The 26,411-nt window shown below is 52.0% G+C and overlaps 1 protein-coding gene across 2 annotated transcripts in view; it reads left to right on the top strand.

The window, feature by feature from the left end:
* The window catches only part of AHCYL2 (adenosylhomocysteinase like 2), a 99,224-nt gene extending 73,569 nt beyond the window's left edge, over positions 1-25,655 (top strand). For both annotated transcript variants that reach the window (XM_068169467.1, XM_068169468.1), the window contains exons 4-17: positions 45-145; positions 1,386-1,488; positions 3,954-4,048; positions 7,096-7,202; positions 8,681-8,797; positions 13,871-13,934; positions 14,854-14,942; positions 16,788-16,858; positions 16,982-17,076; positions 18,728-18,826; positions 19,690-19,758; positions 19,864-19,942; positions 21,462-21,582; positions 22,825-25,655. In XM_068169467.1, the coding sequence (XP_068025568.1) occupies positions 45-145; positions 1,386-1,488; positions 3,954-4,048; positions 7,096-7,202; positions 8,681-8,797; positions 13,871-13,934; positions 14,854-14,942; positions 16,788-16,858; positions 16,982-17,076; positions 18,728-18,826; positions 19,690-19,758; positions 19,864-19,942; positions 21,462-21,582; positions 22,825-22,831 (1,217 nt within the window). In that variant the 3' untranslated portion in view covers positions 22,832-25,655. The remainder of the gene's footprint in view (positions 1-44; positions 146-1,385; positions 1,489-3,953; positions 4,049-7,095; positions 7,203-8,680; positions 8,798-13,870; positions 13,935-14,853; positions 14,943-16,787; positions 16,859-16,981; positions 17,077-18,727; positions 18,827-19,689; positions 19,759-19,863; positions 19,943-21,461; positions 21,583-22,824) is intronic.
* The last annotated feature ends 756 nt before the right edge of the window (positions 25,656-26,411 follow it).

The raw sequence follows: 26,411 nt of genomic DNA, 5'->3' as shown, positions 1-26,411 counted from the left end.
CCTCTTCCCATCAAGTTGATGGACTTCTCCATTTTGCCTTTCAGAAATGCCTGCACTGATGGCTTTGAGGAAGAGAGCTCAGGGAGAGAAGCCACTGGCTGGGGCCAAGATCGTGGGCTGCACGCACATCACAGCTCAGACAGCGGTGAGTCCCCACCCACAAGATCAGACAGGGATTCTACACTGTTCAGCCTCTGAAATCATGGAATCACACAACTGGCTTGGTTGGAAGAGACCTTTCAGATCATCCAGTCCAGCCCTTAATCCAACACTGCCAGGTCACCATTAAGCCATGTCCCTCAGCACCATATCTCCACAGCTTTGAAGGCCTCCCAGGGATGGGGACTCCACCACTGTCCTGGGCAGCCTGGGCCAGGCTTTGACAACCCTCAAAGGGAAGAAATTGTTCCTCATGTCCAACCTAAACCTCCCCTGGAGCAACTTGAGGCCATTTCCTAAAACAGACCTTGGCCTGTTAACAGAGCAATGTGGTCTCTGAGTCCAGCACCAAGTGAAAAGAGAATGGACCATTTTGGGACCATTCCTAGCCAGACAGCAGCCATGCTTCAAGGTGATGTCACATGTGTCTGTAAAAGGATCTTCTCAATGCTCAGCAAGATCTAAAGGGTGGGAGGCAGGAGGATGGGGCCAGATTCTTCTCAGTGGTGCCCAGTGACAGGAAAAGTGGCAACAGGTACAAACTGGAAGCCAGGAGGTTCCATCAGGAGAAACTTGCTGACTTTTGAGGGTGGTGGAGCCGTGGAGCAGGCTGCCCAGAGAGGTTGTCGAGGCTCCTTGTCTGGAGAGCTTCCAACCCCACCTGGCCATTGTGATCTTGGGCAAGCTGCTGTGAGTGACCCTACTTTGTCAGGGGAGTTGGACTGGATGATCTCCAGAGGTCCTTCCAACCATGCTGGGATTCTGGGATGGGGCATTTGCTCAAGCAGTGGTAGCTGAGGAAATGGAATGATCTGCATCATAGGAACAGGAAGAAGAGGTCATCAGAGGTCAGTGCAGTGGTTTGGGTGGGAAGGGACGTTTCAGAGTCATCAAGTCCAACTTCCTTGCAGTCAACAGGGACATCTGTCTGCAACTAGAGCAGATTGCTCAAAGCATGTCCTGGAATGGTTCCAGGGATGGGACATCCACCACCTTTCTGGGCAACTTCTTGCAGTGTCTCACCACCCTCTCAGTGAAGAACATCTTCCATGCATCTAACCTAAATCTCCCTCTTTTAGTTTAAAGCTATCACTCCTAGTCCTTGTAAGAAGTCAAGAACTGTTGTTTCTCCTTCAAACATGAAGGAAGTCCAACTCCCAGTTTTGTTTTGCTCTTCCCATTGCCCTTTCTGAATGGTTGTTTTCTTCTCTTGGCCTTGATTCCAGGTCCTGATGGAGACTTTGGGCGCATTGGGCGCACAGTGCCGATGGGCTGCCTGCAACATCTACTCCACCCTTAATGAAGTGGCTGCTGCCCTTGCTGAGAGTGGTAGGAAACTTCACCTTCTTTCTTCTTGCTGTTTGTAGAAGGATTTCTTGTTGCTCCATCCCATTTAGCTCATTTGTCAGCTCCTTTTAGGGGTTTAGCCTTCATTTAGGATCATCTATTTAGGATGAACCTGAAGGAGGTAAACAGCCCAAGGTCAATCCCATCCCTTGGTCTGAAAAACCTTGGAAGGATTTCTCTCTGGGATGTAAAAAGTCCCTAGCAGAGCTGCTGCTGATGGACATCATCAGGCATCAAGGCTCTGTCAACCTGAAAGTCCTTTTGCTAGGAGAAACTGAGCTAAATTTGATTTCAGTTCTATAAATGAATCATAACTTTGGCTGAATGGGGGCAAAGAGAAAAGCCTGAGAGGACATCATTCACAGAACAGATGCCCATTTTGCTGCCCAACTGGAAGATGCCTTAATCCCAACCCTACTGGCAAATTCCTTGTTTCAGACCTTCTTGGGAGATACCTTAATCCAAACCTTGTTGGGAGATGCCTTAATCCAAACCCACTGGGAGATTCCTTAATCCGAGCTCCCCTCGGAGCTGCCTAATCCAAACCCCCTTGGACCATTCCTTAATCCAAACCCTGTTGGGAGATTCCTTAATCCAAACCCTGTTGGGAGATTTCTTAACCCAAACCCTCTTGAGAGAGGCATTAATCCAAAACCTATTGGAACATTCCTTGCTTCAAACCAAGGGGAGATTGGGAGTTTCCTTAGTCCAAACCGCCTTGGAAGACTCCTTAGTCCAAACCCTCTTGGGATGTTTTGGGAGACCCAGAAGAAGCAGCCAAAGCCATCGCCTTGCCGGTTACTTAGTCTTGCTCGCTGAAGCTGAGTAATAGTTGATCATGAGGTACAATATCTCCAAATACATTTCACAGTATCACCAAGGTTGGAAGAGACCTCAAGGATCATCGAGTCCAAACTGTCACCACAGACCCATGACTAGACCATGGCACCAAGTGCCACGTCCAATCTCCTCTTGAACACCTCCAGGGATGGTGACTCCACCACCTCCCTGGGCAGCACATTCCAATGACGAACGACTCGCTCAGTGAAGAACTTTCTCCTCACCTTGAGCCTAAACTTCCCTTGGCACAGCTTGACACTGTGTCCCCTTGTTCTGGTGCTGGTTGCCTGAGAGAAGAGACCAACCCCTTCCTGGCTACAGCCACCCTTCAGGTAGTTGTAGAGGGCAATGAGGTCACCCCTGAGCCTCCTCTTCTCCAGGCTAAACAATCCCAGCTCCCTCAGCCTCTCCTCATAGGGCTTGTGCTCAAGGCCTCTCCCCAGCCTTGTTGCCCTTCTCTGGACACGTTCAAGTGTTTTGATGTCCTTCTTAAACTGAGGGGCCCAGAACTGGACACAGGACTCAAGGTGCAGCCTAACCAATGCAGAGTACAGGGGCACAATGACTTCCCTGCTCCTGCTGGCCACACTATTCCTAATGCAGGCCAGGATGCCATTGGCCTTCTTGGCTACCTGGACACACTGCTGGCTCATGTTTAGGCAGCTGTCAATCAGCACCCCCAGGTCCCTCTCTCTTTGGGAGCTCTCCAGCCACTCTGACCCCAGCCTGTAGCTCTGCATGGGGTTGCTGTGGCCAAAGTGCAGCACTCGGCACTTGGACTTGTTGAATGCCATCCCATTGGACTCTGCCCATCTGTCCAGTCGGTCGAGGTCCCTCTGCAGAGCCTTTCTACCCTCTAACTGACTAACATCTGCTCCTAACTTGGTGTCATCTGCAAACTTGCTGATGACTGACTCAACCCCCTCATCCAGATCATCAATGAAGATGTTAAAGAGCACAGGGCCCAGCACTGATCCTTGGGGCACACCACTGGTGACTGGCTGCCAGCTGGATGTGGCACCATTCACCACCACTCTCTGGGCTCAGCCTCCAGCCAGTTCCTAACCCATTGCAGTGTGCTCCCATCCAAGCCATGGGCTGACAGCTTGGCCAGGAGTTTGCTGTGGGGGATGGTGTCAAAGGCCTTGCTGAAGTCCAGGTAGACCACATCCACAGGCCTCCCCACGTCCACCAGGCGGGTCACCTGATCATAGAAGGAGATCAGGTTGGAGAGGCAGGACCTGCCCCTCCTAAATCCATTTGTGGTTGATGTGCCTCAGAGGAAGGCAGGACATCCAACTGGCAGTGAAACCTTGGCTCTGCTGACAAATGGTGTCAATGAGAGGCTGTTGCCTTCTCCTGTGGTGGCCTGAGCTTTGTCTTGGAGGAGAGGAAGGAATTAGGCGCAAGCTGACTCCTACCTGTGCGTGTCCTCACTGTGTACCTCCAAAGCTTCTTCTAGAAGGTAGACGTTGAAAAAAATCAGCCTACAAGTAAGCTTTCAGAGGTGTGGGGAGCCTGGTTTTCCACCACACATGGATATAGGGAGAGCTGGTCCCTGTGGCTTGGCTAAAGCTGTGTTGGAACCTCCTCCCTCTCTGTCCCAGGGTTTCCTGTCTTTGCCTGGAAGGGAGAGTCCGAAGATGACTTCTGGTGGTGCATCGATCGCTGCGTCAACGTCGAAGGATGGCAGCCCAACATGGTGAGATGGAGCTGATTGCTGAGGGTTTGGTGTCTGTTGATGTTTGGGTAGCTGTCACCTGAAGAGAAAAAGGAGGAGGAGGAGGGCATAGCACTGGTTTGCATGTTCCTCCTACATTTAGACCTAGCTTAGCAGTTACAGCTTGGTCCTACCACAACACTGACATCAACTTACCTCAGTTGGTTTGAAGCCAGGGAGAAGGTGGGTTAAATGACTTCTGCATGTGGACTTTGCCTACCAAGCCAGGTCTTGGTTAACTATTTACTAAGCCAGCATTAGTGCAAAGTTCATCAGGTTCTACCTTTGATTCCAGAGTTACTTGCTGTGGTTGAAACTGAACTCAGTTAACATAGCCAGTGAAAAATTACCCCAAATCAGCCTGTTCTGAGAAGAGGTTGCAGCCATTGAGCAGTGTGATCTAGTGGAAGGTGTCCCTGCCCATGACAAGGAGGATTGGAACTAGATGATCTTCAAGCTCCCTTCCAACCCAAACCATTCTGTGAACCTATTTGATTAAATTGCTTAAAATCATGGCATGCAGTGGGTTGGAGGAGACCCCCTTTACTCTGCCCTAGTCAGGCCACAGCTGGACTCCAGGCTCCAGTTCTGGGCTTCTCAATTCAGGAGAGACAGCAAACTACTGGAGAGAGTCCATGCTGAGGGGCCTGGAGCATCTCTGTGAGGAGAAAAGGCTGAGAGCCCTGGGGCTGTTGAGCCTGGAGGAGAGCAGCCTGAGAGGGGATCTGATCAATGCTCAGCAAGAGCTAAAGAGGGCAGGGCAAAAGGTTGTGGCCAGACTCTTGTCAGTAGTGCCCAGTGACAGGACAAGGGGCAATAAGCACAAACTGGAACCCAGGAGATTGCTTGAGCAGCAGCTTGTTGGCTTTGAGGGTGGTGGAGCCGTGGAGCAGACTGCCCAAAGAGGTCATGGATTCTTCTTTGCAGAGCTTCCAACCCCCCCGGCCATTGTGATGCTGGGCAAGCTCCTGTGAGTGCCCCTGCTTTAGCAGGGAGGCTTGGACTGGATGATCTCCAGAGGTCCCTTCCAACCCTCAGCCATGCTGGGACTCAGTGCTATCTCACCTAGCTCTCTCACCTACCTCTTTGTCAGAACAAACCCCAGAGTTTTAGGTGATTTCTGCACTTTCAGCTTTCTCTTGCTGTAGGAGGAGAGGACCTCAGGTAGCCCAGCTCCCCCCCCTTATTTTTTTTTCCTGGTTTCTTCTGCCCTTGTTTCTAGGGAAAGCAAGAAGAAGCCTGAAGTAGGTGAGCAGAATAAGTGCTAGGTGTCAGATGTGCTTTTTTCCCTCCTGCTTCTCGACATCTTTGGAGCCCTGGAGCTTTTGATCTAAATGAGATGAAAACCAATCAAAGGCAGAAGATTGTTTGTTTGCCATTAGCAGCTTCTTTGAGCTGGGCTTTTTTTGGCCCCTTCCATTCTCCACCTGTCACCTCTGAAAGGAATCAGGAATGTCAAAAAATCCACCCTCATGCTAGCAGGGTGTTGGTTCTTGAGTCTAGACTCAACAGCAGCTTTCCTTCTCTCTTGGAGGACTAATTCCAAGTCATAGAATCATAGAATGGTCTGGGTTGGAAGGGACCTCCAAAGGTCATCTGGTCCAACCCCCTCTGCAGTGAGCAGGGACATCCTCAGCTAGATCAGGTTGCCCAGAGCCCTGTTCTCAAATCAAGAGGGGGGTGGATGAACTCAAGCCAAGAACATTGGTTTGGAGATTATCTGTCTTGATGGGCAGGTGGATAGAGGAGAATAAAGCACAAGACTAGCAAAGAGCAGCTGAGGGATCTGGGGTTGTTCAGCCTGGAGAAAAGGAGGCTGAGGAGAGACTTGCTGTTTCTCTGCAGCTCCCTGAAGGCAGGCTGGAGCCAGGTGAGGGTTGGTCTCTTCTCCCACAGAACAAATGGTAGGATGAGAGTAAATGGCCTCCAATTGCCCTGGGAGAGGTTTAGGTTGGACATGAGGGGCAATTTCTCCCCTGAAAGGATTGTCAAGGCCTGGCCCAGGCTGCCCAGGACAGTGGTGGAGTCCCCATCCCTGGGAGGGTGTCAAAGCTGTGTAGATGTGTTGCTGAGGGATGTAGCTTGGTGGTGACCTGGCAGTGCTGGGCTAAGGGTTGGACTGGATGATCTGAGAGGTCTCTGCTGAGCTCCATTTCAATCCAGCAAGCAGAGAAGCCTCTGTCCAGGGCTGACATCTGGGGATTGGCATTCTTGAATGTTGGTGTGGGGAACATGCAAAAAGAGGAAGGAGGAGGATGAGGAGGCAGCCAAAAGCTTTTGGGGCTGGCATAGGGAATATGCAGAGAGGATGATGATGATAATGCTGGAGATGACATTGATGATGATGTTGATGCTGTTAAAAGAATTTGGTATTGGTGTAGGGAACCTGCAAAGAAGATGATCCTCCTCGTTCTCCATCTTCCATATTCTCCATCCTCCTCCTTTCTCCATCCTTCATTCTCCATACTTCTCCATCCTCATTCTTTTCCATCCTCCTCTTTCTCCCTCCATCCTCCTTCTCCATCCTCCTCCCTTTCCATCTCCCTCTTTCTTTATCCTACTTCTTCATCCTCCATTCTTTTCCATCTCCCTCTTTCTTTATCCTCCTACTTCATCCTCCATTCTTTTCCATCCTTCTCACTCTTCCTTCTCCATCCTCCTCCATAGTCATCCATCCTACTCCTCCTCAATCCTTCTCCATCTTCCTCCATCATCTCCTTCCTCCTCCATCATTCTCCCTCTCCCTTCTCCACAACCTTCCCTTCTCCACAACCTTCCCTTCTCCACAACCTTCCCTTCTCCACAACCTTCCCTTCTCCACAACCTTCCCTTCTCCACAACCTTCCCTTCTCCACAACCTTCCCTTCTCCACCCTCGTTCCTGTCCATCCTCTTTCACCCTCCTCTCTCCTTCTCCATCCTCCTCTTTCTTCTCATTCTTCACTTTCCTCCTGTCCTTTGTACCATTTTGGCGTCAGCAGCCCTTGCTGGATCTTCAGAGCAGTGACTTTGTGGTTGGTTTTGTTGTAGATCTTGGATGACGGAGGAGATCTCACTCATTGGATCTACAAGAAGTACCCCAACATGTTTAAGAAGATCAAGGGGATCGTAGAGGAGAGCGTGACTGGTGTCCACAGGTAACAGGAGAGGGGGGACTGTGAGCATGAAGATGTTTGGGCCAAAAAAGCGTCTTCTGCCTCAAGACACCAGTAGCAAAACATCCCCAAACTGTAAGGTGCCACAGAGGGAGCACTGAACCTCCTGATGCATGCCTCTCCTTCAGCTTGGACTTGGCACTTCCACAAGAGCCTGGAAGTCCTGCTCTGAACTTGAGGAGTTGAATAAAATCATAGAACCATCAGGTTGGCAAAACCCTCTAAGATCATTCACCATGGCATGGGTGGAAGTAGTACACAAGGACCTTGGGAAATCAGGGCAATGGTTGTCTCACCTCATCTTGCAAGTGAAAAGAGGAAAGGTTGAGGGCATTGCACAAGGTATGGGCTTTGGAGAAGGTCAAAAGTGTAGTTCTGAACTGAAATCTATGAGAAGAAGTGAGATTTGGGATGAGGAAATGAGTCTTGAGTTGAGGTGGCTCTCTGGAAGGGTAGAACCACAGAGATGCAGCCCTGTGCCTGAGGAGCATCCATTGGTCTGCAGCAGAAGCAGAATTGTGATGGGGCAAGTGGCTCTTGGGGTTACTGGAGGTGCTTCTCCAGTGGGGTTAACCCTATCACAGGTGACAGAAGGCTGAGGAGAAGAGCAGCAGACCCTGCTTTTAGCTTTCTTTTTGCAGGGAGAAGGGCTTGGCTGCAGCTCTTGGAGCTGACTGAGAGGTGCAGGGAGCCTTTGAAAGAGGGAAGTGAGATACATGAGATGAGCAAGGCTCTGGTTGAGGTTTGCAGCCAAGTGGGGTCAAGAAAAGGACCTGATGGGATGTTCAACCAGGGCAAGTGTAGAGTCCTCCACCCATGGAGGAACAACCCCTGCAACATCACAGGTGAGGGATGACCTACCAGGGAGCAGCTCCACAGAGAAGGATATGGGAGTGCTGGGGGACAAAAAGGTCATCAGGAGCCAGCAATGTGGTATCATGGCCAAGAAGACAAATGGTGTCCTGGGGGGCATCAAGAAGAGTGTGGCCAGCAGGTGGAGGGTGGTTCTCCTCTTCCTCTACCCTGAACTAGGGAGTCCACAGCTGCAGTCCTGAGTCCAGTTCTGGGCTTCCCAGTCCAAGAGAGATTGGGAGCTACTGGAGATAGTCCAGTGGAGGCTGGGAAGCTAATGAGGGGCCTGGAGCAGCTCTGTGAGGAGGAAAGGCTGAGAGCCCTGGGGCTGTTGAGCCTGGAGAAGAGCAGCCCCAGAGGGGATCTGAGCAATGCTCAGCAAGAGCTAAGGGAGCTGTGGGGTACAAGAACAGGTCCAAATATCTGTGGCATCAAGATTGTGATTTCTCCTCCTGGAATGAGGAGCTCCTCATTAGAGGTTTATCTTTGACCCTCCAGATGTCTACTGCTCACTCCAGCAAAACAAGGACCTCAATAGCACCCAACAGTGGAGAGCACTGAAATATTTTTCCACTGAAGGTCTGTCTGTTCTTGTGTTCCCACACCAGGCTGTACCAGCTGTCCAAAGCAGGGAAGCTCTGCGTCCCAGCCATGAATGTCAATGACTCAGTCACAAAGCAGAAGTTTGACAACCTCTACTGCTGCAGAGAGTCCATCCTGGATGGGTATGTACCTGGCCATCCCAACATGGCACAGGATCACACAGCATCCCAACATGGCAGGGGTTGGAAGGGACCTCTGGAGATTATGCAGTCCAACACCCCTGCCAAAGAAGGGGCACCCACAGCAGCTTGCCCAGGATCACAGTGGCCAGGTGGGGTTGGAAGCTCTCCAAAGAAGGAGACTCCACAAGCTGTTTGGGCAGCCTGCTCCAGGGCTCCAGCACCCTCAAAAGTCAACCCAAACTATTCTGTGAATCTATGAACTTTGAACTGAGCTCCACACAGGAGCAGGGCACACCACTTAATGCTGCCTCTGCTCCTCTCTTTTGGGCTCATCTTCTCTCTTTCCAGAGTGTCTGGAGGACACATCAGGTATTTTATGAGACCCTTCCCAGTGCCCTTCGAGTTTGCTCACAGAGCCTTTGTGCTCTCAGGGTGATGTTGCCCTTCCATGGTTGTAGGTGGCTCTGATCCATTTTCACTTTGTGGTGAGCATGACTGGAGCTGTGCTCAAGCCCTGCAGCTTGTGAGAACTTCAGAAGTCCTCACAGAGGGTTACAATACTCCTTGCATGTCCCTCTTACCTTGGTGGCCTCAGGATAAAAGCCACCTTTATCTGTTGCTTGTGTGGGGGTTAACCAGCTGCTTCTCCACATTTTTTGCCTTTCTAGTTTCCCTTTTTTGTCTTCTCCTGGCAATCTCCCAGCAACCAAAAGAAAGTCAACAGAAGAGGCTGTGGTAGACAAAGAGTTTGTGTGCCCAGAGACTCTGAGGATTGGAGTCATAGAATCACAGAATGGTTAGGCTTGAAAGGACCTTTAAAGGTCATCCAGTCCAACCTCTCTGCAGTCAGCAGGGACATCTTCAACTAGGTCATGCTGCTCAGACCCCCCCCATAGTACCTGGCCTGGAATGGTTTCAGGGATGGGGCATCCACAACTTCTCTGGACAACCTATTGCAGTGTCTCACCACCCACATGGTGAAGAATTTCTCCTTGACATTTAATCCAAATCTCTCCTCTCCCAGTGTGAAGCCATCAGCCCTTGACCTCTCACTACATGGTCTTGCAAAAAGTCCCTCCCCAGCTTTCTTGTAGACCCTCTTTAGATCTGGAGAGGCCACCAGCAGCTCTCCCCTGGAGCCTTTTCTTCTCCAGGCTGAACAACCCGAACTCTCTCAGGCTGTCCTCACAGCAGAGGTGCTCCAACCCTGTTTTTCACCTGAGCTTAAATAGGTGCAGAAGGTGGGAGTGATGGGGAGGCTGCTGCTTCATCCATCTCTCCTCACCCTGCTCCTGCAGGATACACAGCCACATGTCCCACAAGCAACTAAAAAAGAGTCTGCATCCCTCTGTGCTCCTTCCCCAGCACATCCCAGCAGACAGAGCATGGAACTGGGACCAGCTCTGCAGATCCTGCTGGTGCTGTGTGCTGGAGGATGGGGTGGGACTCAGTTGCTGATGGATATGTGGGCACCAGGAACATGAAGTCTTCTGAGGCTGTTGGTCTTGAGATGCAGCACAAAGTGCAGGCAGTTGTGATCTGGAGAGGGTGAAAATCTCACACGTCTGTTTTCTTTTCTTCTCTCTTGCCTTCTCTTTTTTGCCTTGATTCTGATGGATTTGGGTGTCCATGTCCCTGCCACCACCAAATCTTGTCAAAGCCAAGTGAGATTCAGGCCAGGCTTTCCTAGGCTTATAGAATGGTTTGGGTGGGAAGAGACCTTAAAGGTCATCGACTTCAACCCTCCAGCCATGGGCAGGGACACCTCCCACTAGATCAGGTTGCTCAAGGCCTCATCCAACCTGGCCTTTAACACCTCCAGGGAGGGATTTTACTCTTATGGTTCAGACTATACAGCTGGTGGTGATCCCAGTAGACAAGTAAGCCTGGGAGCAAGAACAGATTTGACCTTCTAGACTGATGTTGATGCTGATGAGATGACCACCAGAGGAAAGATTGCCTGCCAGGTGTGGAGGAGGAACCCTCTGTGGAGAAGAACCTGCTGTAGGAGAAAAGACTTCTTGTGTTGGTGTGGTTTAATCAGGGCTTGACATCTGCAGTTCTTGGTTCCTTGCCAACATCCTGCTCTTGCAGGGAGGTTGGGCTCAGTGATTTCCAGAAGTCCCTTCCAACCCCTGTGATCCTGTGATCCATCACACCTTGTTCTGGAAGACTAAATTTGGGGCTCCTTGTCAAGTCCAGCAGTGGTAGTACCTGGCTTTTCCCTGCCAAGGTGTTTTATTACATGACACTGCAAGCAGCCCCTGGTTTCTTGCTCTTCCTGCCCATCAAAACCAGAGAAGTTCCCCCCAAATCATGACCTGGGGTCTCCAAAACATGCACACTCCATGAGGAGCAGCTTGCTCCAAGATGCAATGTGAGCTTTGCTGGTAGCAAGAATGGTTAAAAAGAGGGTTGAGAGGCACTGGAATGGATTGCCCAGAGAGGTGGTAGATGCCCCATTCTTGGAACCATTCCCCTAGTTGGGTCATTTGAGGCACCATAGTTGCAGACGTCCCTGCTGACTGCATGGGGGTTGGACTGGGTGACCTTGAAGGGTCCCTTTTAGAACAACACATGATGGAAATGTGGGGAAGAAACTTCACAGACAGTGCAGAAGATGACCTTGAAAGGTCTCTTCCAACACAGACCATTGTCTGATGGCATGAAAACACCTTGATGAAGATGTTCCTCTAATGAAGCAGTTCTTCTTTGTCATGGCCATAACATGTGGTCACAGGGTTCAAGACCCACAAAGTAGCCTCTGTGGTGGGGGTTGGCTGCCCCCAGATTTGGACTTAAAGGCACAACTTTTAGCTCCACATTCCCTGTGGTAGCAAGATGCAGCTCAGAAACGTTCAAACCTCTAAAGTCTTCTTTATCTCATTGCCTTCAGCTGTGATGGAGGTTGGACCCCGTGAGTAGGTAGATCTGGGAGTTAAGTGTGGCCCAAGGCATCTGAAAGTGGGTCAGGGGAGGAGCTGAGCAGAGGTTCTGAGCAAAGTTCTTTGGGCACTGTGAGGGAATTTCACCTTCCCAGCACTGCTGACCTATTTACTGCTGCTAAAAATAGACCCAAATGTAGGACACTCCTAGGGAGGAACCAGAAGGAAACCAGCTGGAAGGGGGAGAGCTTGATTTGTAGGGAGCTGTGGGATTCTGGCCATAAACTAACCTTAAAGCCTCCTCCTTCTCCCCCACCCCCAAATGAAGAAATAAATATTTGGGGGAAAGGTTTTCACTGTTTCTGGAGAACCAAAGCAAAAGGATCCAACAAAAAAATAGAGATCCAGACCCCCAAGACCTTCCTCTTTGTTGTGTTGCACTGGGAGAACCTAAGGAAAAAGTCAAGTTTTAGGTGCACTTTGGGGCCTCTCTGCACCCAGGATTGGTGCATGTCTTCAGGGCTGCAACCGTGGAGCAAGTCAGGAAGAATACAGCCAGGGATGCCATTAGGGTTGAAACTAGGGGCCAACCCTGAAGGACCATTGTCCTTCACCACATCATTTCTAGGTGCTGTTTGTGTCCTCTCTGCACCCAGAATTGCTGCACATCCTCAGAGATGCAGCCATGGAGCAAACCATGAAGGACCATTGTCTTTCACATCACTTTTAGTGCCCTTTGGGTCCTCAGGGATGCGGCCATGGCGCTGAGGGGGAACAAGCCAAGAAGGACAGGTCATCCTGAGTGCAATCACACAGCACTTAGAGGATGGCCAAGGGATCAGGCTCAGCCAGCATGGATTTAGGAAGGGCAGGTCCTGCCTGACCAACCTGATCTCCTTCTATGATCAGGTGACCCGCCTGGTGGATGTGGGGAGGCCTGTGGATGTGGTCTACCTGGACCTCAGCAAGGCCTTTGACACCGTCCCCCATAGCAAACTCCTGGCCAAGCTGTCAGCCCATGGCTTGGACAGCAGCACTCTGAGCTGGGTTAGGAACTGGCTGGAGGGCTGAGCCCAGAGAGTGGTGGTGAATGGTGCCACATCCAGCTGGCAGCCAGTCACTAGTGGTGTGCCCCAGGGATCAGTGCTGGGCCCTGTGCTCTTTAACATCTTTATTGATGATCTGGATGAGGGCATTGAGTCCATCATCAGTAAATTTGCTGACAACACCAAGCTGGGGGCAGGAGTTGATCTGCTGGAGGGTAGAGAGGCTCTGCAGAGGGACCTCGACAGGCTGGACAGATGGGCAGAGTCCAAGGGCATGAGACTGAACACATCCAAGTGCCGGGTTCTACACATTGGCCACAACAACCCCATGCAGAGCTACAGGCTGGGGGCAGAGTGGCTGGAGAGCAGCCAGGCAGAGAGGGACCTGGGGGTGCTGGTTGATGGTAGACTGAACATGAGCCTTGTAGTGTGCCCAGGCAGCCAAGAGGGCCAATGGCATCCTGGCCTGCATCAGGAACAGTGTGGCCAGCAGGAGCAGGGAGGTCATTCTGCCCCTGTATACTGCACTGGTTAGGCCACACCTCGAGTCCTGTGTCCAGTTCTGGGCCCCTCAGTTTAGGAAGGAGGTTGACTTGCTGGAACGAGTCCAGAGAAGAGCAACAAAGTTGGTGAGGGGTTTGGAACACAAGCCCTATGGGGAGAGCCTGAGGGAGCTGGGGTTGCTTAGTCTGGAGAAGAGGAGACTCAGGGGTGACCTTATTACTCTCTACAACTACCTGAAGGGAGGTTGTAGACAGGCAGAAGTTGGTCTCTTCTCCCAGGCTGTCAGTACCAGAACAAGAGGACACAGTCTCAGGCTGTGCCAGGTGAGGTTCAGGTTGGATGTTAGGAAGAAATTCTACACAGAGAGAGTGATTGCTCATTGGAATGGGCTGCCTGGGTAGGTGGTGGAGTCACCATCATTGGAGGTGTTCAGGAGGAGACTTGATGGGGTGCTTGGTGCCATGGGTTAGTTGTTTAGGTGGGTTGGATTGGTTGATGGGTTGGATGCGATGATCTTGAAGGTCTCTTCCAACCTGGTTTGGTTTATTCTAAATTCTCAATAAGGACCATTGTCCTTCACCACAAGTGGAACAGGTTCTACTGCTGGTCTTTAATTGTTTCTCTTCCTTCTTCCCCAGCCTTAAGAGGACCACGGACATGATGTTTGGAGGAAAGCAAGTGGTGGTTTGTGGCTACGGGGAGGTAAGGGCTGCACATGTCACCTGTGGTTGCTGCATGGAACGTGGGCTGTCTGCTGCATGGCTTCGGGGCTCTCCTGTCCTCTTGGGCTTTGTTTTGCAGCTGCTGGGACCTTCAGAGCTGATGGCTCTGCCAGAAAGGAAGATTTCCTTGATTTGCAGTGTGTTCAGCAGAGAACAAACTGCAATCTTGAAGGACATGAGTAGAAAGACAAGCTGCCTGTGTGCCAGCAATGTGCCCTCATGGCCAAGCAGGCAAATGGTCTCCTGGGGGGCATGAAGAAGAGTGTGGCCAGCAGGTCAAGGGAGGGTCTTCACCCCCACTACTCTGCCCTAGGGGGGCCACAGGATTGGGTCCAGTTCTGGACTCTAAGTTCAAGACAGACAGGGAACTGCTGGGGAGAGTTCAGCAGAGGCTCCAAAGATGCTGAGGGGCCTGGAACATCTCTGTGAGGAGGAAAGACTGAGAGCCCTGGGGCTGTTGAGCCTGGAGAAGAGCAGCCTGAGAGGGGATCTGCTTAATGCTCAGCAAGAGCTGAGGGAGCTGTGGGGGGCAAGAGGATGGAGCCAGACTCTTGTCAGTGGTGCCCAGTGACAGGACAAAGGGCAATGGCCTCCAACTGGAACCTATGAGGTTCCATCAGGAGAAACATCTTGAGTTTGAGAGTGCTGGAGCCTGGGAGGCCCCATCCCTGGAGGGATGTCAAAGCTGTGGAGATGCGGTGCTGAGGGGCATGGGTTAGTGGCGACCTGGCAGCGCTGGGTTAGTTGTTGAACTGGGTGATCTCGAAGGTCTCTTCCAATGGAAGGCAATTCTGTGATTCCCAGAGTCACCCTTTGTGCTTCCCATGACCCTACGAATGCCCAAGCGCCTCCTGAGCTCTCAGCATCTCACACTCCCTCTGTGCTCTTCTCCTCCCCAGGTCGGAAAGGGCTGCTGTGCTGCTCTGAAGGCCATGGGCTCCATAGTGTACGTGACAGAGATTGATCCAATCTGTGCCCTGCAGGCCTGGTAAGCAGTCCCACCAAGCCCAGCTTCTTCTGCAGCCTTCTATCTTCCCAGGAAAACCACAACCACTGACTCAACAGTGGCCCCTCCTGAAAGGGATGCTGGTGAGGGTGTTGTGGCCTCTCAGCACTTTTGGAGGAACCCAGAACTTTCTCCTTCAGCCAACAAATGGTTCTTCTGCTAAAGCGTCCCCCAGTTTACCTGTGTCCCACGTGCCAGCTTGCACCAGCATCACCTCAGTGACCAAGAGTTTGATGATATGGCTTGCAAGAGGTCAATGATGTGTCTTGAAACTATGTTGGGAGTGAAATGTGACCTTTGGAGAGCAGCCTAGAGCTTTGCTGTGGTGCACAGACACCTCACCAAGGGCTACTTCAGGGTTTGCCATCACATTTGCTTCACAACCTCTTCTTGCCAGCACCAGCAGCATGAGAGCACATGGCTGTCCCCTTGCATGGACATGTTGCAGTCACAGCCCACCTTGGTTCCTTCAGGTTCAGGCTGGGTTTTGGTGCAGAGCTGGGATGTGACCATGAAAGCAGAGTCCCCAAACCCCCCTGAGCCACCTTGAACTCATAGCCTCCTCCTATCAGCAGGCTGTCAAAGGGCTGTCAGGGTGCCCTGCTTAATGAGCAGAGCTAATCATCTTCTGCTTGGCTCTGTGAGCTTCACAGGTGGCACATCCAACACCCACCTCCTTCACTGGGAATTTGGGCACTCCCTGACACCACATGACCTTCTCAGAAAGAGTTGACAATGAGGAAAAAGATCCAACAAATGGACAAGCAGCAGGAAAAATCCCTTTGGGGGTTTTTTATTAGTATCTCTGGGTTTGCAAGGTGTGACAGTCACAGAAGCAAAGCTCTCAGGAGGGCTGTCAACAAGACCTCAGAACACATCCTGCCCTTCTGCCCAGTGTGCCAGTGGCTGGGGGAGGTCAGGAAGGACCTGCTGAGAGCTCAGCACTGCTGAAGATCTCAGAGGTGCCTGACTATGGGTTGAGAGGATAAAGGCTGACAGCTGAACAGTTTGGATGGTTTGGGGTGGCTTTAAGGTGTTTCAGCTCTGGAGTCCTCAGTGCAGCAGAGACGTGGATCTGTCATAGCCAGAGGAGACCACAGCAGTGATGGGAGGGCTGGAAGCCCTCTGCTGTGAGGCCAGGCTGAAGGAGTTGGGGTTGTCGAGCCTGGAGAAGAGAAGGCTCTGGGGAGACCTTCTGGTGGCCTTTCAGGAGTTAAATACCTACAGGAAAGCTCCAGAGGGACTTTTGAGCAGGGCCTGTTGTGACAGGATAAGGAGTGATGGTTCAAACTAAAAGAGGGGAGGCTCAGAAAGGTGGAACCGTTCCAGGTTAGGTTGTCTGTGGCTCTGTGCAACCTGCTGTAGTTGCAGATGTCCCTGCTGCCTGCAGGGGGGTTGGACTGGATGATCTTGGGAGATCATTTCAAACCAAACCATGCTGTGATTCCACGATGCTAAATCCCTGTCAGAAAGGATCCCGCAGCAGGAGGACCTGGCTGCACCTCCTGGCTGCACTTTGCAGGAGCAGCAGCTTGAAAAACCCATCCCAGCTGAGAACTGAGATCTGCAGATGTGGGAGCCTTGACCAAAAAAAATGGGAAACCAATCCCCCCAAAACTCCCTTTTCACTTCTCCCCACAAGAGATTGACTCCAGAAGCCCTCCTAGTGAGCCAGGGGCCATGCTCCTTCACCGGCTGCACTGCTGTGTCCCCTCTCTGTTCAAATTAACAGCCAAGAATCTTCTGCTGGGTTTTTTTTAATGTGTGTCTACTTTGCACCTGCTTTTGCTGCTTCTCAAACTACTTCCTGCCTTCCTCTCCTCTCAGCATGGATGGGTTCCGGCTCGTGAAGCTCAATGAAGTCATCAGACAAGTGGACATCGTCATCACCTGCACAGGTCAGGAGTAGAGGTCATCCTGGGTGCACACCCCCATGGACATGGCCCTCTTGCTCCTAAGGCAAAGGCCAGAAGGTGGGGATGGGGAGCAGGGGATTGATTTGGGATCTTGGTGTCTGGCAGGCAACAAGAACGTGGTGACCAGAGAGCATCTGGATCGGATGAAGAACAGCTGCATTGTCTGCAACATGGGGCACTCCAACACCGAGATTGATGTGGTGAGCACTGGGGCAGGGGGTGGGCACCGTGGGGGGATGCTGGCTTTGGGACCCTTTGGTACTGACCCCTGACACCACTGTGAGTACCTGGCAGGAGATAAAATGCCTGGACAAGCTGGAGAAGTGAGCCCATGGGAGCCTCATGAGGTTCAACAGGGCCAAGAGCAAGGTCATGCACATGGGGTGGGGCAGCCTACAGAATCACTCCAGGCTGGGTGATGAAGAGCTGGAAAGCAACCCTGTGGAGAAGGACTTAGGGGTGCTGATGGGTAAAGAACCAAACATGAGCCAGCACTGTGTGCTCCCAGCCCAGAGCCAACCTGTCCTGGGCTGATCCCCAGCAGTGTGGGCAGCAGGTGGAGGAAGGGGATTCTGCCCCTCTGCTGTGCTCTGCTGAGACCCCACCTGCAGTGCTGGGGCCAGCTCTGGAGTGCTCAGCACAAGAGAGACATGGACCTGTTGGAGCAGGGTCAGAGGAGGCCACAGCAATGACAGGAGCGCTGGAAGCCATCTGCTGTGAGGCCAGGCTAAGAGAGCTGAGATTGTTCAGCCTGGAGAGGAGAAGGCTCCAGGGAGACCTTCCGGTGGCCTTTCAGGACTCAAAGGGGGTGAGAGAAATCTGGGGACAGACTTTTTTTATCAGGGTCTGTTGTGACAGGGCAAGGGATTATGGTTGGAAACTGAAAGAGGGAGATTGAGACTGGAGAGAAAGAAGATATTGTTCATGATGAGCGTGGTGAGAGCCTGTCCCATGTTGCCCAGAGAGGTGGTAGATGTCCCATCCCTGGAGCCATTCCAGGTCAGGTTGTCTGGGGGCTCTGAACAACCTGCTCTAGTTGCAGATGTCCCTGCTGACTGCAAGGGGATTGGACTATATGACCTTGGAAGGTCCCACCCAAACCATTCTATGGTTCCATGAAAATCATCAATTAGATAATCTTTAAGGTACCTTTCAAACCAACCCATTCTATGGATCGATGAAGCCATCCCTCCCCATGTCCCAGCAGACACTGGCAGGTGTGTCACTGTCCTCCCTGCTATCCCAAAGGATGCCAGCAAGCAAAATTACCCCAGCTTCTAGCACAGGGTTTGGTCATCACCAGCCTCATGCCTCCCCCAAGAAGGTCAGAGAATCACCCTCTCCAGCCCACTCCCACCACCTTCATCCTGTGATACCATTAAGGCCCAACCAAGAGTTCATCTTGGTCCAGTCACAGCTGAACATGCTCAACCTCACCACACCTGACCAAAAGGCACCAAAATTTGCTTCTCTGTGCCTTGAGATGAGCAGAAAACCAAGGGAGTCTTGTCTGAAGGTCAGCCTCGTGGCCTTGAAGAGCTTTTTTGTGCTTGAAAGCAGCGAGAGCAGCAGCCCTGCAGGCTGCAGTTGGTGACTGCGAGTCCTCCTCAGCCAGAAGAGTTCTGAACAAGAGTTGTGCTGGAGCTTTCATCTATTGTCATTGTGAAAATAGCTCCAGCTTGTGATCCATGATGGTTCACTGCTCTGGGACCACCACTGGACCCACAGGAGACTGTAAAGCCAGGACAATGTCAGCAAGCTGCTTCCTCTTTTCATTCCTGTGATGTAGCTGCTGGGGCTTGGATCTTCTGGCAGGGCTTTAACTGAGTTTATTCTAACCCCATGTTCCAGGCAAGCCTGCGTACACCTGAGCTGACCTGGGAGAGGGTGAGGTCCCAGGTGGACCATGTCATCTGGCCTGATGGGAAGAGAATAGTCCTGCTGGCAGAGGTGAGTTGTAGGCAGAGGAGCAGGAACTGTGACCTGTTTGCTGCTTGAGGAGGAAGAAAACAAGGGCTGGAGGAGTGGTGCAGCTGAAGGTGCTCAAGGCCAGGTTGGGTGAGGCCTTGAGCAACCTGAGCTAGTGGGAGGTGTCCCTGCCCATGGCAGGAGGTTGGAACTGGATCTTTTAAGGTCCCTTCCAGCTCAGGCTGCACCAGGGGAGGTTCAGGCTGGAGGTCAGGAGGAAGTTCTACACAGAGATAGTGATTGCCCATTGGAATGGGCTGCCCGGGGAGGTGGTGGAGTCACCATCACTGGAGGTGTTCAGGAGGAGACTTGACAGGGTGCTTGGTGCCATGGGTTAGTTGGTTGGGTGGTGTTGGATGATAGGTTGGACATGATGATCTTGAAGGTGTCTTCCAGTCTGGTGTGGTCTGGTCTATTCTATTCTATTCTATTCTATTCTATTCTATTCTATTCTATTCTATTCTATTCTATTCTATTCTATTCTATTCTATTCATCTGTGAAGTATGTCCAGAAACCACCTCCTGGGTCTCAGCAGCTCGATGGTCCCTCTGGTCATAGCTTGGTGTAACCCTGGCTTGGTCCATGAGGTACTGGGTCACAGTGAGGCTCCTGGCTTCTCCTTTATCCCACTCCAAGGCATCTCCATGGGAGACCTTTTACTGAGTTATCTGAGCAACCAACATCTTGGGATTCAAGGTGTGATAGTGGATAAATGATGGCAAGGTGCTAAGTGATGTCTTCCCCAAGAAGGGACACGTTCCACCAGTGGTTCTTGTCCCTCCTGCAAGGTCCTTCCCTGGTCTTGGTGCCCTGTTGAGGTAACAGCAGGTTTTTGACTTCCCAGGGTCGTCTGCTCAACTTGAGCTGCTCCACTGTCCCCACCTTCGTCCTGTCCATCACTGCCACCACACAGGCAAGTAGGGCTTGGGCTGAGCCAAAGCCACGGCTGACTTCAAAGCTGGCAGCTTTCTGCCTTCTCCTTAAGTGTCTTCTTACCCTAAGTGTCTTCCTCCCCCAGGCTTTGGCATTGATAGAACTGTACAACGCCCCTGAAGGCCGCTACAAGCAAGATGTCTACTTGCTGCCGAAGAAAATGGGTAAAGCTCAGCTTGTTGCCTTCTCCTTTGCTTCTGAGCTGGAGCAGATGGGAGGTTGTGCTAGGCCAGGCTGAGGACAGCAGGACAGCCCAGCCTTCCAGGTTCTCCTTATCAAGTTCAGGGGCTTCCAGAAGGTTCTACCCACTGGGTTTGGGCTCTTTGCTACATTGGAGGCGTTGTATCCACCCCACCTGGGGACAAGAGGCTGAGCACTTGGCCAAAGGAGTCCATCTGTGCTGATGCCAGGGATGTTCTCCTGCCAGCAGAGCTGCTGTCCTTGGCTGGGGACACACACAGGCCCTGACCAACAGCGCTGCCAGCAGAGCCCCCTCCTGAGGACACCAGCTCTGCTCACCAGGCTTCTGCTGCAGAAGGGCATTTTTATCTGCTCAGTTTGGGTTTTGAGACAAGGTGCAGCTCATCCCTAGCTTGGGTGTTGGGAGTGACCAGAGATGTCCAGTGGCTCCTGTAGAGCATCCAGGCTTGCCATACGGTATAACCCAGAAGCAGGTCCAGGAGTTCTGCTAGAAGAGTGTCTGGGTGAAAGCTTTCCCTCAGGAGAGATGAGGGAATTTAGGGATCTGGTGGATGGCAGGAGGGGACTGATAAGTTTGCAGATGACACCAGGTTGGGTGGGAGCGTTGATCTGCTGCAGGTTCAGGAGGCTCTGCTGAGGAATCTGTCCAGGTAGGATTGAGGAGCTGAGGATGATGGGATGAGGCTCAACAAGGCCAAGTGCTGGCTCCTGCACCTGGGTCACAACCACCCCCAGAGTGCTCCAGGCTGGGGACAGAGTGGCTGGAAACTGCCTGGTGCAAAAGGACCTAGGGGGAGTTGGTTGACAGAGGCTGAAGATGAGCCAGTGTGTGCCCAGGTGGCCAAGAAGGCCAACAGCATCCTGTCTTGGATCAGCAAGACTCCGGCCAGCAGAACCAGGGCAGGGATTGTCCCCCTGGACTGGGCACTGGTGAGGTCATACCCTGCATACTGGGTTCAGTTTTGTGCCCCTCCTCCAGGAAGGACATTGAGGGTCTGGAGTATGTTCAGTGAAGGGCAGTGAAGTTTGTGAAGGGTCTGGAGAACAGATCTTGTGAGGATCAGCTGAGGGAACAGGGATTGTTCTACCTGGAGGAGGCTGAGGGGAGACTTTCTGGCTCTCCACAACTCCCTGAAAGGAGGTTGGAGCCAGGTGGGGGTTGATTGCTTCTCCCAAGGGAGAAGTGAGAGGACAAGAGGAAATGGCCTCATGTTGCCCCAGGGGAGGTTTAGGCTGGCCATGAGGTACAATTTCTTCCCCTTGAGGGTTGTCAAGGCCTGACCCAGGCTGCCCAGGGCAGTGGTGGAGTCCCCATCCCTGGAGGGGTTTCAGAGTCATGTAGGTGTGGTGCTGAGGGGTGTGGTTCAGTGGTGACCTGGGTTAATGCTTGGACTTGATGATTCTGAAGGTCTTTTCCAGCCAGAAGGCTTCTGTGGTTCCCTGACTCTACTGCTCCACTGACAAGGTCTGGTCCCCTTTCAGATGAGTATGTGGCCAGCCTTCACCTCCCAACCTTTGATGCCCACCTGACAGAGCTAACAGATGAGCAAGCAAAGTACCTGGGACTGAACAAGAATGGACCTTTCAAACCAAACTACTACAGGTGCTGGTTCTCAACCTCCCTCTTTCTTCTGCCACCTTGGTGGGGTACAGGTATGGGGAGGGCAGAGGGGATGGGGTTAAATCCCACTGCTCCCTTGAGAAGACATCAGCAGCTCTCTGATCGTGCCCATCTCCGTGCAGATAGTGGGATGGGGATGGCGTGGTTGGAGCCGTGACACTTGGCAGGACATCAGCCCTTTGTATCTGGCAGCAGCTGTCAGCCAGACGTGGCACGTGGCAGGGTGGTGCCATCATCAGATGCCAGCTCAGATGCCAGCTTTATTTTTAACCTTTGATGAAGGGTGAGGTGGTGGCCAGCGCTGCAGCCATGGAGATGAAAAGGTTCCACACAAACACAGATCACCTTGGGGAGGTCTCCACCTCCTGTTCCTCCTCAGATCCTCTTTCCTGCAGGAGAAGGACTTTCCTTGGTGTTGAGTTCTTCAGGCTGTCACACACCACACCAAAATGTTCCACTTTGTGGGGGCTTAGTGGGTTCCAGACAGGGTGAGCCAGGCTTTGGGGTTTGAGTTGTGGGGTCAAGTCTTGTTCAGCATCTTCATCCATGACCTGGATGAAGGAGCACAGTGGACCCTCAACCAGTTTGCTGATGGTACCAAGCTGGGAGGACATTGTGATGCCGGGCAAGCTGCTGTGGGTGCCCCTGCTTTATGAGGGGGGTTGGACTGGCTGATCTCCAGAGGCCCCTTCCAGCCCCCACCACGCTGGGACTCTGGGATTTGCTTTTGTACCTTCCTTGCACCCTCCTGATTTCTCCACCGATGTTGCCCTCAAGTCCCTGAACCAGGTGGGTGCTGTTGACTCTTCCCCTTCCCACACTCCAAGTGAGGTTTGATGTTCACACCACGTGGGTGTGAACATCACCTGGGATTTATGGGGGAGGAGATGAGGACCAAATCCTTTCCTCAAACATTTCTTCTCCTCAACCTCAAGAAAAACTTCCCTACTGCAAGGGTGCTGGAGCCCTGGAGCAGGCTGCCCAGAGAGGCTGCGGAGTCTTCCCTGGAGACTTTCAAGACCTATCTGGATGCCTTCCTGTGTGACCTACCCTGGGTGACACTGATTGGGCAGGGAGGTTGGCCTGGACCCTTACCATTCTATGATTTGCTTGGTGTCTTCCCATCCCCAAACCCCCCACAGTGACACAGGGGGAAGCCTCCTCTGTCTACCACTTTTCACCAAATGGATTTTTTTCTCCCCTCTTTGTTTTTTCCCCCCTCAGATATTAAAAGAGTTCCTTCAGCTGCAATCCTGGAAGATCCTGAGGAACAAGAACCCAAATCTCTTCTCAACTTGTGTACAGGATGCAACCTTGCAAGCTTGCTAAGCTGCAGCCCAGGCTTGCTCTCGTAGTCAACAGTGTGGTTAGGTTATTTATTTATTAAACTAGAGTTACCCGACACGCCGCCTCTGCCACCGCTGTCCCTGCTGCCGCGGGGCCGGCACCTGGGGCGTTCCTCGCTCCTGACCCATTTCCTTTCGGTTTCGCTCTCTGGGTTTGGGTTTTCTCTTTATTTTTGGGAGGGGGAAAAAGGGGACTTGAGAGGATGGGAGAAGGTGTGGAGAAGAACCTCATGGAATGGGATGGCTGCCGCAGTGGCGGGAGCCCCACGTTGGCACCACCAAGGCGTCACGCGTGGAGGGAGCCCACCTTCTTCACAGTCCACTGGGATCTCAACAGCTTGAGTCTGGCCAGGTTTGAGCTTCTCCCACCATCTCACGATGTTGGTTCAAAAGCTGCTTTGCTCCAGGTGCTCCTAACCCACCAGGAAAATCCTGCTGGAGAGACCTCTGGGAATTCTGCTTGAAATGCCCATGGGATGGTTCCACCAGCAAGTTGGTGAACTTGGCCTTAGCACCACTGAAAGCTGTAATAAAGGGGCTGGTTGCTTAGTGGGAGCTTGGAGGACAAGAGAGTGTCCCCTCAGAGACAAGACATGGTGGTGGTGATGGTGGGGTAGTACCCACTGCCGTTCCCTTCATCACAGCTTGGTGGTGTTCTCCTGCTGCTTACATTACGAGTGCCAACCTCCTATGGTTCAACCAAAGTCATGGTGGGGCTCTGGGGCAGTCTTGGTGGGAGAGCCTTGAAACCTCACCAAGAAATGCTGATGATGTGTTGGGGAGCTCTTCCCAACCCAAGTAGAGCTCATTGGCCAGCCCAGCTGGGAGGACCATGTGAGCTCTTTCTCCAGCCTCATTAGAAATCTTTGGAGCTTTATTTTCTGGGTGATAAAATTGGAAATCTCCTTGAAGTGGGTGAGGTGGACACTGGAGTCATCCCCACCCCGATCCTGCAGGTGGGGAGGAGTTCAGCAGCACTGAACCCCTTCTGCCATCTCAAAGCTTGATGCACCAGAGCTGATGGAGAACAAATTGGCCACAATTCCTCCTTTTTAACCCAGAATGTCCCACCTGAATGCTGCAGACAGCAGGCAGCTCTCCAAGTCTCCATGTGCTGTCACTTAGATGGCTCATATGGAGAACCTGGTCCTTCTAAAACAAAACTGTCCGACCCCTGTGCGCACAAAACCCCTTGTCCTGTGGTTGCTGCTTTGGTGCCTGAGTCCCTCATCAGCTACAGCTTCTTCTTTGGTCCTCATGGACTTCTTTGCCATCATGGAAAAACGCACAAGGAAGGAGAAACTGTGGAATTATGGTCTTGGTGGTCAAGTCCTTCTCATGGCTCTTGATGCTGAGGTCTGAAGTCTGCTTGACCACAAGTCTCACAGGTTTGATTATTCCAAGGTTCACTTTGAAATGTCTCAAAGCCTAGAAGTAAGATCTTGACAAGACCTTTGAGGAGACCTTAGAGCTCTGAGGAGACTGAGAAGACCTTAGGGCTGTGAGAAGGCTTTGTGGAGACTTGGAGGAAGCTTTAAGGATGGATAAGTCTCTTGAGGAGACTGTAGAACTTTGCAAAGGCTTCAAGACGTTGAGGAGACTGTAGGGCTTTGAGAAGGCTTTTGGAAGACTTTAATGCTTTGAGAAGACTAAGAAGACTTCAAGAAGACGTTAGGGCTTTGAGAAAGCTTTGAAGAGACTTTAAAGCTTTGAGAGATCTGAGACCACAGGGCTTTGAGAAGGCTTTGGGGAGACCTTAGGGCTTTGAGAAGACCTCAAGACTTTGAGAAGGCTTTACTGTAGACTGATCTCTTAACTATGAACTTGACATAATCTCTCCTCGCTCATGAATTTATCCAGGTCCTGAAGATTTTTGGGTGGAATCCCCCAGCCTATTTGAAACATCCCATTGGGGTCTTTCCCCACCCTAGATCCCCTTGGTCCACATCAGGCCATGGACCCTAGAGTTCCCACTCTTCTCTACAGAGGCACAGCCCCAAATCCTGCTTAAGGGGAAACATGGTTGTGGGGTCACCTGAAGATCCCTCCATTGCTTGACCCTTTGGTAGAGCTCACACAGCTGCTTCCTTGCCCCGTGTCCATCGCCGGTGCTCTCCTCACCCCTGGAATTCCTTCTCCTCACTCCTGGAATCTCTTCTCCTCACTCCTACAATTTCTTCTCCTCACTCCTGGAATTCCTTCATGCCTATTTTGAAGCTCATTTTATCAAGAAGATGAGAGAAAAAGGAGAGCATTGATGACAAACCCCCACCTGCCTTGTCCCACCTCCACCTTCAGAGCTCTTCTCCATCTCGTTTCACTTCTCCTCCAAGCTTCTTTTGGCTCGCTTGGCTTCGTTTCATAATCAATCCAGACTCATCATCTGCAATCATCTCATGTAGCTGGGGAGGGGTTGGGTTGGGTTTGCTTTGGTTGATTCCTTTTTTTTTTATTATTTTTACATAATTAATTTTTAACCAATTAGGGGAAAAACCAACACCAAAACCAGGTGATTTTTAGATACCACCAGCAAAATTGCACGAGGCAGCAGATTCTCTTCTCGACTCCAACCGCGTCATCAGCCTGCAGTGAGGAAAAAGAGTTCCCCAAACAAGGCTTTTTTTAACTCTTAATGTCTGAGTGGTTGTATTAGAGCAGCAATAAAGACTCTGTAATCTCCAAACACAAATAAAAGGTGGAAAAACTCAACTTCTCCAGAGCTTCTCTAGAACCTGGAAGGAGCAGAGGGAGGGTTTGGAGGGTTAAGGGTGGGAGTAATGGAGGGAGAAAGGGGTGGTGGTGATAGCTTGGGGTGCCATGTCCTTAGAGATGTTGCCTCCTCCCTGAAGGTGTTGTCTCCTATCTCGAGATGTTGCTCCCTCCCTGGAGGTGTTCAAGGAGGATTGGATGAGGCCTTGAGCAACCTGGGCTCGTGGAAGGTGTCCCTGCCTATGGCAGGGGGTTGGAATTAGATGATCTTGAAGGTCTCTTCCAACCCAAACCATTCTGTGGTTCTTATGTCACCTCCATATCTCATTATGGTTTGGGTGGTGGATGTTTTAATGGCTTAAAAACTTTCTGGATGGCTAAGCCCAAAGAGTGGTGGTGGATGGACTTTAGTCCAGTTGGTGGCCAGTCACCTCTCCACGGCCCCTCTAGGGGCACATCAGGGCAGTCCTGCCCAGCCGCTGCCACCCCCAGGTCCCACCCCCCCGCCCCCCATGGATACCTCAGGGTCCTCCTCAGCACCTGTCACTCCCAGCCCCCACCATATCCCTCCAGTTCCACCCTTCCTCCCCATCCCCACTTCTCAGGGTCCCTCCCCACCGCAGGAACCTCCCAGGGACGCCCCTCCCCACCCTGCGGGTCCACCGATAGGAATTGGGGGTGTGTCCTCGGAGCCTGCCCCGTGGCTCAGCGAACCAATGGTTGCTTAGGGGCCGTGTCCGGGGCGTGGCCTGGGGG

This window comes from Melanerpes formicivorus, unplaced genomic scaffold (assembly GCF_026170545.1).
Source record: "Melanerpes formicivorus ecotype bairdi unplaced genomic scaffold, bMelFor1.0.p_v2 SCAF_3, whole genome shotgun sequence".
NCBI lineage: Eukaryota > Metazoa > Chordata > Aves > Piciformes > Picidae > Melanerpes > Melanerpes formicivorus.
This window is presented reverse-complemented; position numbering and strand designations above follow the sequence as displayed.